This window comes from Pseudorasbora parva, chromosome 21 (assembly GCF_024679245.1).
Source record: "Pseudorasbora parva isolate DD20220531a chromosome 21, ASM2467924v1, whole genome shotgun sequence".
In the NCBI taxonomy this organism is placed as follows: domain Eukaryota; kingdom Metazoa; phylum Chordata; class Actinopteri; order Cypriniformes; family Gobionidae; genus Pseudorasbora; species Pseudorasbora parva.
Window position 1 is genome coordinate 31,360,079 of NC_090192.1, and position 17,920 is coordinate 31,377,998.

General features: G+C 40.3%; 1 protein-coding gene across 8 annotated transcripts in view; it reads right to left on the reverse strand.

Moving 5' to 3' along the window:
- Nucleotides 1-17,920, reverse strand: part of bahcc1b (BAH domain and coiled-coil containing 1b) — a 142,291-nt gene that overhangs the window by 88,868 nt on the left and 35,503 nt on the right. For all 8 annotated transcript variants that reach the window (XM_067430694.1, XM_067430695.1, XM_067430697.1 and 5 more), the window contains one exon: nt 15,788-16,122. In XM_067430694.1, coding sequence (XP_067286795.1) covers nt 15,788-15,959 — 172 coding nt within the window. In that variant the 5' untranslated portion in view covers nt 15,960-16,122. The remainder of the gene's footprint in view (nt 1-15,787; nt 16,123-17,920) is intronic.

Below are 17,920 nucleotides of genomic sequence, written 5' to 3' on the forward strand. Positions count from 1 at the left end.
GGCGAGACGTTCACATCACAAACCAAAGAGATTTTCTGCTGAAATGCAGTTTTTCATGTGGTTGTTCACATGACTTGTTAAATGTGACCCATATCAGATGTCAGTTTGAACAGGTGATGCTGTTCATGAAAAGATCAACCATGGGCAATGAGTCATTTTGAAAAATATTAATGTTTCATAATACAATTTAAATATAATAAAATCAAATGATGAGCTGTAGAGACCAATAGAGGACATCACAGGCTGACCTCTTAATTCCATACAAAATCCATATATTATATAGTATTTATTTTGTGACTTATAAAATGTAAAAAAAATCTGAAAGATTCATTGGCAGGAAAAATCATAAATTAATTTTTACAGATTTGAAAAATTAGATCATAGAAAGTGTAGGAACTATGAATGTGTTTTTTGCTGTTCAGATCTGTGTCACATGTGAGAAGAAAAAAAAAAGATTTAGGGCACATCCAACTGCATGTGAGGAGTTCGAGATAGCGCGCGCGCGAGAGAGAGAGAGAGAGCAGTCAGCAGTCTGTGGTGTGAACCACCCCAGATAATTCTGCGTCCATGCTTCTCTTTGCGTGTGCGTCGTGTGTGAGTGCGCGTAGTGGTTAGTAAGGGTCAGGCTAAAGTTGTGCGTGGTCAGTGAAAAGGTGAGAGTTCCCACGTAAGGCTCTGACAACCCAACACTGTCTTCCTAATCAGACTATTTCAGGACACACACACACATGCAGGTCAACATGCAGCTCACACAGTTCTCGCTGTCTGAAGTGACCTCTCACTCTAGCCTCCTCTCTTCCACATATTATTTTCCTTCAATCGTTAAACAAATTGTTTGAAATAGTATGAAAAGCCATTTAATGTAGCAGGCTTCTACATATTATAAATGTTAACTATATTATAATATAAATTGTGAATATAACATAAATAAAATCTAATTATGACCTGTAGACCAAATAGAGGACATCACAGTTTGACCTCTTCCATACAAAACCTATTTATTATTTTGTGAGGAATTTATTATTATTTGTGACATTTTTATTATTATTTCTAGTTTGACGGATACAAAGAAAAGCAATGCAAACTGCAACATTTTCTGCCGTGTACATCACAATGTTCTCTCCCTCTCCTTTTCCTCCTTCATTCCTCCTTTATTCCCTTCTGTTCATTCCCCTCCCTGTCGTCCACCTCCATCTATCTGCCTTCTAAATCAATGTGTCTAATAAAGCCATCAGTTGCGCTGAAATATTGGGCAAACATGCACTCAATCAATGCATGCAAATGCCAGCCATCCATTCAGGGCCCTTCTGAATATCGACGGCGCTGCATGGGCGCACCGTTCATGGGGTTTGTGTACGTGTGTGTTCAACAAATAAAAGCAGAAGGAAGGACACATGAAGGGTTGAGAGAAGAGGAAAACCCAAGATAAATGCGTTTCTTTTTCTTCTCTCATGGCTCCAAAATGGAAAGAGCGAACGGCAGGAAAACAGACTTCCTCTCGATCCGACCTGGAGGCCACAGACATGCCCCCGTTTGAACTACTGCAGAAGCGATGTGAGGAAACGCAAGGCTGATCCCAGATCTGGGGTTAAACGCCTCTGAAAATGAGAAGATTGGAGTGGTATTGTAGCGTTCTAACCTTGAGCAAACACAATGCAGGAAAGATGAGGCTGTGTGCATTCAACGGAGCGTTATAGAGACGATTTCTACTTCAAAGAGTAAACCAACTGTATGAAGCAAATGTAAGATTCATTAGAAGCAAGGGTAAGCTCAGCTCAAACCCCGCAGAGATCTGCAGGAGAATCTGAATAAGCCACCTGCAGACCGTCCTTCCGCTCCTGGACTACCACACACATACAGAAAATAACATAAAAGTGTAAACATGACTGATTTACCGACCTCATCCTTACCCTTGCATATTCCTGTTGGATGACAGAGGCAGCAGTAAAGACTCTGGGCTCAGTAACCTCATGGTGGGAAACCATCAGAGAAGCAGCCAGAGTGAGAACTCTCTTTTATGACCCTAATCTAGAGTCAACAGCTGAGCATTTAGCTCTTTCTCGCTCCAGCCCCACATCTACTCTCAAATTGATCATGGAAGCTCAATAATTAAATATGAAAAAATGACCTATACACAAACATGTTAACAGGACACTTTTTTTTGAGACACTTTGCCAACAACAAGAACAAGAACAAAAGACGTCCATCTGAGGAGGTACGTGCACATGAACCAAGAATTGTAACAAATAACACATTTGCTGTACAACAAAACATTATTACTCCTTATATAATCATTTTTGGTCATAACTTCTAACATCATCTTTTCTAGAATTTTTTTTTTTAATCTTTTTTTATGATAACACCCTGATATTTTTAACCTTATGTCAAAAAAAAGTATCTTATGCTCACCAAGGTTGCATTTTTATTTGATCAAAAATAAAATATAAATATTTATTAACATTTTTTCCCCTATTTTAATACATTTGCAAATTTTCAACAGGCAACTGATCATTCTAATATCATTCCAATATGCTGATTTGATGCTTAAAAACATTTATTTTTATTCTCAATGTTGAAAACAGTTGTGCTGCTTAATATTTTTGTGGACTTTCTGTTACACATTTTTATTTCAGGAAATAGAACATTGAAAAGAACAGCATTTATTTGAAATAGAAATCATTATAAAAGACTTTACTGTAACTTTTAATCACTTGACTAATGCCAGGTTCAGACTAACGATTTTGGCATGATCCGTTTGACGTAGGGTGTCGCAGTGATTCATAAAAGACAATGAGTGTCGGATTCGGAATGTCATTTTTATCATTTTTAACAATCGTTTCATCAAGTGTGTCATAGCGGACGACAACCGACTTTGATGCAATGGGTTCCGTTGTAGTGACAAATTGGGAACCCCTCACGTTCGCGTTCGATCCTTTGGTCCAAATTACTTTTAATATGTACTCTCTTTAGCGCCTGATCAAAATTCCTGCAAAATCATGTTATGATGAATACTGTTTCAACGTTATAACTACGTTATAATGACCATTTGTATTAGTTAGCTTAGCATAGCATACAGATAGCTTTCTTTATACACTCATTTGCACACTACATCTTAATTATCTTTAATGTAATTTTGCGTTAAATGAAGTGTTAGGGGAACATTCCACCGTTTTTAGAAATAGGGCTTGTTCAATTTTTTTCCTTACATTTAGATATGTGGGCAAATGCATTTTTGTCTCAGTGCATGCATTGTTCTAGTTTGGCAGGGTCACCGCTAGCTTAGCTTAGCATAATGAATGGAATCCTATGTTGCCAGCTAGCATGTCCCGAGTAAAAGTAATAATCTTTTTTTTTTTAAACACCGGCTAATTACTTCTTGTGGCCTGCGTATTCACACAGAGTACAAATAGCGATGCAGAATAAGACAATAAGGCGATTTCCTAGGCAGATATTGACTTGGGACTATATTATGGAGACGCACAGAAGAAGCACTGCTACTTGGGCGCAGAGATATCACGCAACACATTGTGATCGCTCAACAACCGTCTTTGCTGAGTGCTCAACACTGGCCATATCTCTGCGCCCAAGTAGCAGTGCTTCGCCTGTGCGTATTTAAAAAAAAATGAATTCCACACTTAGAATAATTTTGGGGGAGACTCAATTTCGAGGGTGGACCCGATTTGTCACGACACCGTCACAAGTGATGTCGACCAATAGTAGCTTTCTGTGTGCACAGACGCACAGACGCTCTTTCAAACATGGCGAAACGAAAAAAAGACGATGGTATTGGTACTGCTATCTGGAATTATGCAGCAGCGGAAAGGTTTGTGGAGATATAGCAACTATACTAGTGCCTCGAGAGACTACCACGACGGAGCGAAAAAGGAAATTCTGGTGAACGACAGCAACCTGGTGAGTACTGGAATTAGCATTAAGGTAGCAGAACCAACTTGATGACAATGTGTAGTATGACATTTTTGTTGTCCATGACACAAGAATTTAGAAATCAAAATCAAAAAATCTGACACAGTGACTATCGTAACAAACAAAAACATCATGTATTCTAAACCCTGCGTTACAGCTCTCACCAACACCCCACAAAGACGATAAAGAGTTATTGAAAGGGTTTTGAAAAGCAACAACTAAAGGAGAGACCTATTGTAAAAAAGAGGCACAGAGAGGATGGAGGAGAAAAGAAGTGAAAGGCATACGCTGAAATAATGCTAGTAATATTCAGGGGGGAGTGAATGTGTGACTATAGGAAAGGAAACTGAATCACTTTAGCAGATTGTGTGTTAAGGATCAAGGCTGCTGTACAAAGGTGTGTTTGTCTGCACATGTATTAGTACGAGACAGAAAGTCTATTGAAGGTGCTGTAAGCAATATTTGGAGTATGATGCACAAAATGTGATTACCTGTCAGATTTCACTGAAATGGGTGTCCAAAAAAGCCATACACATCACTGTGACAGCGCTAGGCTGAGAAGAATCCCCTTTTAGCCAAACAGAATGCCAACCCGAGTTTGGGTTTAGGAAGAAGAATGCAAAAAGGAAGTTAAAAACAAGGCGGGTACTGGCAAAACAGCACTTTTAAATTTGAGTATCAGACTAACAGTTGGAAGTGACAGAAAGAGAAAAAGAAAACAAGCATGAAGTGAGTGAAAGAGAAATACAACTTGCAGAGTCACACGGAAAGCTGAATCGGAGCCAAAGGGAAGTGTATATCAGCCAAAGTGTAATCATAGGCCGGTCTCTCGGCTATTAGGAGAATTAAAGGCTGATTGAATGGTCTTTACAGTGGCAACATAACATCGGGCCGCCTCATCGTGTTTGTCTACTCGCTGTAACAGCTGGCTGAAAAACTCTTCTGCCCCACCGAGAGGAGCCAAGCTATGAAGAGCGTTTAAACCATTAAAAAGATCTGAATCACTAACTTTCATAAAAACCGGCACTCGTTCTATCCTCAGACATCCGTCAAGGAGCGAGAGGAGCAACGTTTCTGGCACCCAAGATGTGGAATCACTATAGCCTCGATTCACGCCTCACATCTTCCCCTCTTTCATCAGGCTGGACCGGCTCCATGTCCTGAACGTATTCGTGTGTGTGTGTGTGTGTGAGGGGGAGATGATAGGGGAGGACTGTGGGACTTTGACTGCCTCTGTGTTGTGTCCACAGCTGTGTGTAAGGCTCCTGACCTCCAAACAAAGCTCAGCACAGAGGAGCCACTATCTGGCAGGCATGATAGAGGACAGGCCTGCCCAGCCAGACGTGCTGAGGGAATGACCGTAAAGCCAGAGAGACAACACAGCACCCGCAAGGCCTTTGATAACCGCTGACGACTGGAGCCAGCATGACACGCATACACTCATAGCGTTAATACAGACAGACACACACACACACACACACACACTAACAGAAATGGATTTTCACAAGTTCACATACATATATAAGAAGTGGAAGGCACAGGCTTAATATGCAATCCATAATGATCTGTAGGAAAGAAAAATCCTACATGAGATCTGTTTAAAATCTCATTTGTATCTCCTGTATACAGCAATCAGATTAAATGAAGAGCAAATAAATCATCTACTTAAAGAGACACCAACATTATATATATATATATATATATATATATATATATATATATATATATATATATATATATATATATATATATATATATATATATATATGTATGTATGTATGTATGCATGTATGCATGTATATATATATATATATATATATATATATATATATATATATACATACATACATACACACAAACATATATACACACATGTATATGCTGTAATTAATGTGGAAAACATATCAAAAGTTTGGAATAATATATATATATATTCCAAATTTTGATATGCTCACCACGTTAATTACAGCTTTAAACTATTAATTTCTTTTGACAACTGATTCATTAGTCATTTTTTTTAAATATCTGAGACTAAAGTAAACACTTAAATAAAAAAAACAACTCTCAACAAATGAACTAAAAATGCATTAAAATGTTCTCCGAGACAAAACTAAAAGAAAGGTAAACGAATGAGTATTTTCCTTATCATACCAAACACTGTGCATGTAGGCAAATTATTTGTCTTTTTCTCCTGATTTCCGCCAGCTCCCTCAGGACTGCTTATTTCCTCTATAATCAGATGCAGGATGTTGATTTGAAGGACAAAAACAGGAATGCAAGATTTATCGAATCAAAATATGCGTGATGAATCCCATAATCTATTGCGTAGTGTGCACGAGGCTCTGGTTGCAGAGTTTGATGTGTCTCATGTAAACGTGAACCGATGGAGATGCTGTGAAGAGCGAGGTGAAGGCTCAGAGCTCTCGCATTAATGAACATGCACTGTTGCTGATGTCATCGCCGTGAGTCCTTTGCAGAGTCATTACACAACTTTCCCTTTCATTAATCAGACTCTTTGCCTTTAGTTTTTCCTGTATCTTGAGCTTTCCCCCTCTTTGTTTCGTCTCTCTTTCGTTTACATGGTTGCCTGTCCCCTGTCCCACCGTCTCTGTCTCTGTCTCTGCAGTGTTTAATGTGCCGGCTGTTTACACCCCAGACAGCGGGTGCAGCACTTTAATCTTGGTAGTGTCTACATGACATCAGCACTCTCGCTGAAGCATAAACCATAGCGGAGAGAACACACACACATACATTATATTCACACATTTATCACACACTTTCTTTCTGTCTTTCTCTTCCTTTTTCCTGTCTGTCAATCTTTCCTTCCATCCTTCTCATCCTTTCTTTCATTTATTCTTTCCACCTCATTGCCGTAATTCCTATGTTTCTGTTGGTTTCATTTTCCTACCTTTTCTTCCTCACTTCCTTCCTTTGTTTTCACTTTTCTTTCTTTATCTAGTCTTCCTCCCTCTCTCCCACCTTTCCTAATATTTTTTCCTTCTTCCTCTTTCCTTGCTTTTTTCTTTCCTTTCTAGCTTTCCTTCCATTCGCCGACATTTCCCCTCCTTTCCTCCCCTTTTGTCTTTCTTTTTCATCCTTCCTTCTCCTCCAATTGATTCTTTCCACATAATTTCCTTAATTCCTATATTGTTTTGATTTTACTATACTTTCCTTCCTACTTTTCTTCATTTCCTCCATTCCTTTCATTTCCTTCTTCGTTTTCACTGTTCTTACCTTACTTCCTTTTTCTTTCTTTCTGTTGCTTCCTTCCTCACCCCCACCTTTCCTAATCTTTTTTTCTTTTTTACTTTCCTCCTTCTTTGCCTTTTCCTTACTTTCACTCATCACTCCTATATTACTTACCTTTCCTTCTTTCCTTAATTTCTTCCCTTTCCTTCCTTTGATTTCACTTTTCTTTCTTTGTGTCTATTCTTCCTTCCTCACCCCCACCTTTCCTAATCATATTTTCATTCATTCTTACTTTCTTTTCTTCTTCCTATTTTTACCTTCACATCTTCCTTCCTTCAATTTTCTAAACGTTTCCCATCCTTTCCTTCCTACTTTCCTTTCCTTTCCTTCCATTAATTTCTTTCCTTCCTGTGTTTCTTTGTTTGTTTTATACTTTTCATTCATTACTTCCTCTTTTCCTTTCTTTCTGTCAATTCTTATATTCTTTGCCCCGTCTTTACTAATAGTTTTACTCCCCCCCCTTCTGAATTACTGAATTGTAGTTTCCTTTCTTTCATTCATTCCTTCTTTTTTATTTTTCTCCTTATATCCTTCCATTATTCCGTTTTCCATACCTTTTCTTTCCTTCCTTTGTATATTTCCCTTTTCTTTTCTTTTTTCATTTGCCTCTCCTTTCCTACTTATTTCTTTCCTTCCTTGGTTTCTCACTTTCTTCCTATTCTTTCTTCCATTTCCTTCCTTCCTCCCTACCTTCCTTATTTCCCTTTTCCCTCTTTTCACCCTTACCCATACTTCTATTCTGGGGTCCAGCGAATGATGAAGTCCTCTAATCCCCCTCTAACCGGCCAGAATCCGTGTGAGAGCGAAGCTCAGACACCCAGAGCCCAGAGAGGGATTACCAGCAGCCACAAGCCTCTTTCTGCTGCCCTGCAACCTCCCTGACTCAGGAGACGTATAACAGTGCACACTCTCATGTGCGGCAACCCCATGAGCCGCATCATCTTTAAAAGAAATTAACGTATTACACAAAGAAACTTGCTGTATAACTGGTTATTTGTCAGTAAGCAGACACTTTTCGTTCAAAGCAGTTTACAGTATATTAATTACAGGGCCAATTCCCTGGAGCAACCACAGGTTAACCGCCCTGCCCAAGGGCACCATGATTCTCAGTAACACTGCAGTTCGTGGGTCACCCCTATCTGGGATCACACCTGTTTGGGTCGCCAGCCCAGAGCTATTATCGCCAGGCTTCCAATACCCTTGTATGTGTGCGTGTATGTGTGGGTAATTAAGTAATTAAATAAACAAGTGTACTGACGTTGGCTGGTTCGTTTTCAAAGCTAGAGATCTGTTTATGGAAAAGAGCGATAATAAGGGTAGACTCATACCCAGGCTCTATACTTTCACACACACAAATCCACACACTGACATGCCACTTTCCCTTGTGTATTCCCAAGCCCCTCTGTATGTAGTCATGCATTCCTCTTCAATCCAAATCACAGTCATTATGTTGCCATGCTGATAGCCGCTGAGCGGGTTTGTGTCCTAATTGAGCTGGCTGTGACCACACAGTACACCTGACCAGAGATCAGCTGCACAGGCTAGAAAGAACAAAGCAGGCCAGCCAAGCCATATTCATTTAAGCAGTTTATTGTTAAATCGGTGCATTTTGGGGCCAAGGTGGTGCGGAGAAGGAGGACTCTTAGATTATTGGAATGAAACCCACATGTTTTGACATGTTGTTCGCTTCACAGAATTTTACTTGTGGGAGGAGTGAAGCAAAGAATTTGTGTGGTCAAATAAGGCTTCGTTTTTCTGTGCATTTTGGGTAAAAATGGCAAGACCAGAGTCCAGAAATAGAACAGGCGCTATTATGGGATGCATGGAAGGCTGGCTCCGTGTTCAGGCATGACTGTGTGGTCACGGTGGTCACGGCACTGTCTTCCCCCACAGCTAGCCAACCTCCTGCAGAGTCTGAGAAACGTTAATCAGAACCAGAGAGAGAGCGAGACACAGAAAGAAAAAGAAAGAAAAAAAAACAAGCAAGTTCTTGCCCAGAAAAAAATAAATAATAAAAATGCAAACAAAAAGATTCAGGAAGACAATTAGGGAGGGATGAAAGTGAGCAAGGAAAACTCAACAAGCAATCAAAGCACGGGCCAAAGACAAAGGCGACGCGTCAACTGGAGTTTTGTTTTAATCAGAGAACATAAAAATATTCAGACATGCGGCTCAAAAGCAACAAGTCCCTCTCGAATTAAAGCCTCCGCTATAACGAGAGAGAGGAGAAATAGAGGAAAACAGAGAGAGAGAGAGAGAGAGAGAGAGAGGGAGGGAGAGAGAGTGTGAGTGTGTCCCTCGAGACTGATTAATATTGAATTCCTGATGCTAATCTTTGTTTTGTGCTTTTTTTTCCTTTACTGGTGTGGAAGCGACGTGTCCTTAAAAAGCATGCTTTATGTATATTTAATGAAGGCTCTGCATACATTTGGAGCGCTTGTCTTGCTGTGTGGTATCCCACCCTCGCATGATCACATACTGCCACATACTGCTCAAGATACCCACGTATCGAAATCTACATGTGCCATTTATAATAGTCACATGAACCGTAAGACAAAGGTTGTTTAATAATGCAAAATGGTGACAAGCATAAAAAAGTAAATGATAACTGCATGAATAAGGTAGTCGGATTCCGCTTGAATCTTGACTAGAGAGAGCTTGCTGTGTGTGTGTGTGTGTGTGTGTGTGTGTGTGTGTGTGTGTGTGTGTGTGTGTGTGTGTGTGTGTGTGTGTGTGTGTGTGTGTGTGTGTGTGTGTGTGTGTGTGTGTGTGTTGGTGCGCACCTGGCACATACAGGTGTCAGATGCCATTGCAGCATAAAATCCTTGATGATACTGCCTGATATCATCTACGTATCTGATGGTGATGAGCTCAGCACAACTGTGAAATTATGTGTGCAATTGTGTGCGCCAAGGCGGGACAATCTGACCTTGGCGGGGACACACAGACTGATCGATTATTGATCACGGTGTGCACACACATGCACAAACACAGAAGTTTTACAGCCTCCATGATTCAGAACACACAGACATATAAAAAAGGGAAGTGGATTTCCCAGTTCCTCCAAGCACATACAGTTAGGACTGTCACTAGTTTCCTTGCAATCACACATCCTCACCACAGAAATGGAAGCACTTTCAAGGTTTTGTTTTTGCAGCCTATTTAAAATGTCATTTCTCTCTACTATCAGACATCAAAGCCAATGTGGAGGGCTTTTATTTTCTAAGCCAAATCCCAAAATTGTTTCTCATTTACAAAAGCTGGCTGCAGGCCTAGTCAAAGTTTGGACTTAATAATGACAGCGGTGCGAGAGCAGTGCGAGGGAAAGAGTGCGGGAGGAGGAGAGAGAGAGATTCCCCACATGGTTATAATATGCTGTGGTGGTTGAGTCCATCAGTCGAGGTGTCACAATGAAAAGTAGCTCACAGGATGTAGCAAGCAGCATGCAAGCGCACACACGCACACATTAAAGAGAGAACGTATTCTGCTTAAACCCTGTACAAAACTGGTGAATTTACAGGGTTCAACAAAAGAGATGGTCTCCTGGCCCAAGCCAGTGTGTTATGTGGAAATGTTAGCATGGCATGTAAAATCTAATCTACTGGCCCAAATAGCCTAGCAAAAAAACAACAACCTTGAATCAGATTCAGTTCAAAGATGTTTGTATAACTATTCACACAAACATTAGAGACTTAAACATTGCTGTTTCATGCAAAATTAACAAGAGCATACGCTGCTCTTTAATCTGCAGTATAAACTCATTTTCAAAGCGCTGAAGAAACCCCTTGAAAAGAAACGTGTAACCCCCTTAAGGAAATGTGTCAAAATAAGTGAGATAGCTTAAAGAATCACAAATATATGATAAACAAAACAATAATACAATGGAAAAGAAAAGAAAAAAAATGCTGGGTGTTAAACTGATGAAATCCAAACAGCAATGTTGACGAGTCAGTAGGGCTGTTTTCTTGAGAAAATGTGAGCCAGTAGGAAACGGAGAAGGAAGAGGAGGAGGAGATTGAGAAAGGGAGGGAGAGAGAGAAAGAGAGAGAGAGAGAGAGAGAGAGAGAGAGAGAGAGAGAGAGAGAGAGAGAGCGAGAGAGAGAGAGAGAGAGAGAGAGAGAGAAAGAGAGAGAGAGAGAGAGAGAGAGAGAGAGAGAGAGAGAGAGAGAGAGAGAGAGAGAGAGAGAGAGAGAGAGAGAGAGAGAGAGAGAGTGTCTGACAGCTGTATAAATGAGCTCTGTAGCTCATGGCGCCCCAGAGTACTGCCTCATTGTTGTGCTGATCCAATGCACAGCAGATGAACCCAGGGTTTAAAAGTTGAACTGTGTGTGTGTGTGTGTGTGTGTGTGTGTGTGTGTGTGTGTGTGTGTGTGTCAATGTCTAGTGACCCTTATTTGCTTGCATCCGTTATTAAGGTTAGCTTATGTGTGTTTGTGTGCGATTGTGTCTGTGTGCATATCACAAGCCCTCCCATTGAGCATTTTTAACCCAGTCAGTTCTCAAGTATCAGTTGTACAAATCCAACTCGGAAGGGCGACAATTTTCAGATTTGGAGTGAAAACAACATATCATATGTCAGGTGTGTAATAGGTGCATACGCATGTCTGAGTTGCAATGCATGCCGAGCAAGAGTGTCATTTACCCTCACTTCCTCCTTTAAACCCTCCTGCTTTGCATTAAATCTATAGAAAACTATTTGTAAATGTCTTGTCAGCATAAAACAATCATATTAGTTTGAGTAAGTACACCAAAACTAGATTTTAAATTACGATATACATATACAATCTTTTCACCCTCAAGCTTTTCTTCTGTGGAATACAAGAGAATATATTTTTATCTATAAAAGTCAGGGGCAAAACAAAATTAGACCTTTTATTTGCATATATGTTTTGTTTTTGTGTTTGTTTTTTCCAAAATATCCGATTTTGTGTTCAATAGAAGAAAAGAAAATCATACAGATTTGGAATAACGTAAGGGTGTGTAGGCCTGAATAATGAACTATCCTTTTGAGATGAATGCAGGTGATCCGCTTTCAACATTTTGGAAAGCGCCATATTGGCCCTCGTGACGTTCACAGCACAGCTGTGCCTTTGGGAAGCAGTCCTGATCAATAATCACATTATCACAGACATCGAAAGTGATGATATTCCGGGCGCTGCAGCGGGTAATACATATTTTATAGGTGTGCATAAGAAGGTGTACATATCAAATATTAATAAATGATTTTCTGCTGGCAATGATGACGTGCAGATGCATTGTTTGAGGGGCAGCGGTGATGGGTGCAGTCGGGCCAGGGCGTTGGGACTCTCTCAGCCTACTGAGGCACATCAAACAGCGAAAGAAGAGACCGTGGGCTGGAGGGGAGGGGGGAACGATGTCGCTTCTGCCAACGAGGCTCTGCTGAATCACACACACACACACACACACACACACACACACACACACACACACACCGAGTGTTGTACACTCGCTCACAGCACTCAGCTGGCAGGCATAGTGAGTGGCGATGGAACACGCCAGGCTCTGTGCTACCAAGCAGAGGTAATTGGGCCAGATTACCAACCAGGTGGAAACATTCAGACGCTCTTTTTCCTCTTCTCCCTCTCTCTCTCTTTTAGTCACTTTCACTCATCCCCCGTATTTTGGAGCAGCGGAAGAAAAGCATGCCATTTCGGAAGTTCAGGATGAAGATGGAATCAAACTTACACGTTCAAAAATCAAGTCAGGGTTATTCAAAAAAACGACTTGGTCGTTTAGCATTTAGGCCCATGTATCACACGTGATCCAAGTCAGGGATGATACAGAGGCAGACACAGGTGAAAGTGAGAGAGAAAGAAAACGAGATACTAACTAGATTCAAGTGAACGCAACTAATTTAAACTACAAGCCCTATCAAAGGCGAATGGCCCGGGGGCAGCAGTACCTCGGTGTGGAGCAGGGCTGCACCGCAGAGGAACGAGTGGACGGGGAGGGTGAGACAGGTTAGAATCAACAGCAGCGCACAGCATTGTTAAATCAAGACTCAAGGCACACGGAAGTGAGAGAGGAAGAAGTGATATGAAAGAAGGCCGAGCAAGGTTTGACAGGGCAGACCACTGCTTTTGCAGAAACATGACTGCTACGGCACAGAGCTACAAAATAACTCTCTGTAAACGCAGAGGGTGAGGGCGAACGACCATGTGGATGACTGTGACAGACGGGCTGCCATCTAATTGAACTGTGGGTTGGTGTTTGTTCCATCTGAGAATAACTAAACTTTCTCTTTCTTAATCCATCCATCAATCTATCAGTATTTGTCTGACTCAAACAGTTAGAAAATGGTAACTCTGGCTAAAAGAATATACCTGAAATCTGAATTTCACAAACATTAAGGGACTTTTACACATTCTTCCCTTCCTACATGTCTACAGTCTAGCGACTTCCTATGTGAGTGTCTCATATAGCCCTAATCAAATATAATTAAAAGGGAATATACATGAAATAATTGATAAATGGTAAATATCCTATAGCCTATATAGTTACATTAAATGCCAACAAAGAGGGAAATATCTCAAACTTTATAAGTTATACCAGCCTATGATGTAAAATAATCCACATATCATCTTATAGTATCTATTCTGTATGAGCAGAAAAGACACCCGTGTTGATTAAAAAAGCCACAGCGGAAGAACAAGAATTTGATACGAGCGCACACACATACTCATACACATACACACAGACACACATACACAAGTAAATGATGCACCTGTATGGCATGAGCTGGCGTCCGCCTTGAGGCAGACGTTACAGACATCTGCTGAGGATATGGAGGAAAGGAAAGAAAGAGAGAGAGAGGGGGGGATAAAAAGAAGAAAAGGAGATCCTACTGTACACATTATCCGCGCGCACTGCCAGAGCAGCATTTGATGTGCACGCGAGACCTGAGCAGCACAACAAAATCCATCAATCTACCGGCGGTTCGGCTTTTAAAATGCATTCAACTTGACGACAGTCGTCGAAGAAAGAGACAATGAACCGATTCAATACATTAGAGATGAAAAATAACGACAGGAATAAGTAGGCTACATTTTCTAGAAAGCAGATGTAGTAAAAGAGGCTTTTTTTATAGAGTTTATCTTGTGGACTTTCGTTGTTTGTCTCTGTGTGAAGTATGAGGTTGAAGTTATTTGTGTAAGGAACAAATAAAAATTACTTTTAAGAAGGCAGTGGTTGAGGGTAGGGTATGTAGCAGCGGGAGGCCGGAAAGAAAGACAGCCGCTAACGACCCCATCAGTACCCGCGCGCATTCACCGTGGGCCGGGGACCATCAGGGTCAGCGAGCGCTGTGATAGATCTCGCTTCTGAAATTTCAGTCCACGGCTCGGCGAACGTTATGCGTCGATTTTTCGACTACGACTGAAAATACGTCCGCTGAGTTTAAAAAACAGAGAACGTAATGTCACGAAATAGCCTGTGCACTTTAACTAAGCTACATGTTACAACATATAGGCTATATATAATGTAAAATTTACATTTTAAGCGATATAAAACAAAACAAAACACATAGGCCTATAATTAATCACGCTAACTAAAACAACAAAGGGACATTTCATTATTTAATTTATTGTTTAGAACTATTAAACTGCTGAGCAAATTTACAACACGTCGATCAAAAGGGAGTCTCTCAACAATATAAAAAGTTATAGCCTACAGTATTGACTATAAAATGACAAATTATGGAATTATGTAGGCTATATGATTTTCTCAGTGATTAATAACAAGAGAGACGTTCACAGACCGACGCATAGGCTACAAACTTATTTCTCATTGATAACCAAAATGCAAAGTGTACCTCTATCCCAAAGGTACTTTGAATGCTGGAGACACTTGTTAAATCTAATGCATGCACTGTCAACTCATTCGCACCCCGTCACATCACCGCTCAATATAGAAACCGGATTTTCTGGTATTACGGACGCCTCTTTTAGCACACACACATACGCATACACACAGAGCTACTGACCCTAATCTTGGAGACTTCTCGAACCACAGCGCAGACACACACACCAAAGCTTGCGTTATTAACTTAAAGCAGCTGTGGCAGCAAACCACTCAAAGATGCACCCTAATAATTAACATAAAATCATGGGGATTTACAAGAATAGATATTACCATACAACTTGTTTTGTCAAAAGAGAACTAGATGTTTGAATGAGCGCGAAACAAAGAGGACAATTCAGCTATAAAGTAACAGCTCGTTATTACCAAAACGCTATATGAATTTAATCATCAAAAAATATAATTATCAAATATAAATGTCATTTTCCTAGGATAGTAAACTTCTAGGTTAAGGTAAGCTAATTTTCTTGTCCGCTTTCTTACGCACTGCTATCAACTACGACCAGCCTTGTCAGACATTATGCAAGCGAACCGTTCAATAAAAGGCTATAATTCTGTCAGATGTGTCTACATTGAGCCCGTAGCAATTGCTTATTTTCCAGAAAGACTTTAATTTTCCAATAAAAAATAAGTCGGCTACGCGTTAATGCGCTTTTCTGAAGTTAGGCATTTTAATTCTGCTAAAAAGTATGTTTTAAACGCATTCACTTATCCAGAGGGGAACACAAAGACTTACCTGAATGTGGAGGCATCGCTATATGTGAGGGGTAATATTTCCCAGGCTGAAAGTGACCGGGATGCTGCACTGTCGTGTGCCCGGCAGAAGTGATCCTCGAGGCGGCTCTGTGAACCAGCGCGCCTCGCTCTGCCAAAAGGTGCGGCGGAGGAGCGAAATCCCGTCCTTCCATCCCGATAAAAAAACGTTAAATCCGAAATCCAGAGCGGGGAAACCCCGAAAACCGAACCAAACGCCGCCCAGATGTTATAATTCCGTTAAGAGTTTCGGTTAGGTCTTGCATTCACCACAGTTTTGGCTCCGACGGCCAAAAAAGTATGTCCCAGTCATGTTTTCTGCAACACAAAAATCATAAAATGTAGTTTCAATTACAAACTAGTTGCACGAATGAGTGATGCAAATCCACAAGATCGTATCATGTTAGTATCCTTCAAATGTGTAATGGTAATCCTTCATTGGAAACACCAAGAGTGTACGTCCTGCGCCTGCTGCCTAAACTACAAATTCTCCGCTCGTCTCTCTCTCATCTCACCACAATTGAGCGAGCTTGCAGCACACCTCCACTTTTACACAGACGACTCACTGCAGGCTATATGCAATTCACAGAGAGATGCCAAGATCAATACATTTTACAGTATCCTTGCGCCTATATGAAAAACCAAGGACGTTTTAAGCAAAAAAAAAACATGGAAAACGGACAAAGCTAAACCAGTCGTTGTCTTGCAACATGAAAAACATTATGAAAATCTATAATCGCTGACGTTTGTATGACTGCTTCCATTGCAAAGGCTAAATAGTTGAATTCATCAAACTATAAATGTAATTTCTTCGGTCTATGTTTCTCATTATTTTCACTTTAAACTGCTTTGTTCGTCTGAAGGTTTTCTATAACCTTATATGGGGTAACAACACTTGGATGATGGCGTCTATATTTCACCTCTGGCCTCTTAAGTTTCCTAAATCACGGGTAAAAGCAACATCTTACGCTGCTGCAGATGGAGTCTTGTCGTGGCAAAATGGTGCATTGATGGAATTGTCATGCGGTGTTACTACGAGATTTGTTTCAAAGCATCCTCATAACATGCTCGAATAAAGTACTTTTGCCAGACTAATGAACATTGAAAGACAATAATCAGAAAGTCTGCTCAAAAGCTCGCGCAATTGTGCTCTTATCACACTGAATCACAGATAAGAAAACCAAGACATTTTAACTATAAACGAAAGACATAGGTCGTATCTTCAGATGTGTGGCGCGTCTGGGATTTCAGCGTTTTGCTGAATGAGGCCTTAAAACGTTGGAAGTGTTTTGAGTGTAAGGATGGTTGCAGTGCCAAATTGTTGTCATTAAAACCCAAAAACCTAAAAGAGAGAGGTTGAGAACAGTGAGTGAATTGACGAGCACAACATTATGTTTTAATTTTTTTTTTAAAAATGTCCTCAAATGATGAGCATTCGCGAAAATAGACTACCTAAATGTAGTGCAGCCCTTCTGAGCTGCACAAAGAACATTTTCAGGAAACATGTATCATTTCTGTAACATCATGAAAAGAAATTGGGCAGACATTTTAAAGCATGAAGTATTTGAACGCAGCAGCCTCCCACTATTAACCAAAGCCGAACTTTTAACGTTTATTGGGATCTGAGATCTATTAGGTTTGGCTCGGAGGACGGATGGGAGGTGAGGAGGAGCACATGAAAGAACAGGTTTCCTAAAGGTTTTGAGTGTTAGGAAATGCCATTTCAAACTCTGATAAAATCCAGACAATTTTATGTATCATGGTATTTCTAAATAAAACATGTCCATATAATAAAAGCACAAAAAAATGTAGTTAGCAGGCCTTAATTTCATAAACAACTGCCCAAAATTCATACAAGTAGGGTAAACGCGCGTATGTTCTTCTGCCATCACGTCCATTGCATCTACAGTTTTCTCGAATTTAGTCTTTTGTTAAGATTGTGTATAATTATTCACACTTGTATTCTTTTCTTCCATTATCCGCCAGTAAGACATTAAGGTCTTCGCTCTAAATAAAATAAATTCTTTATTAAAACAATTCAGTCATGTACTAATCTTCAATTATTATAACGAGTATTATTATCATCATCAGCATCATTGCTCAAACAAAGCAATAG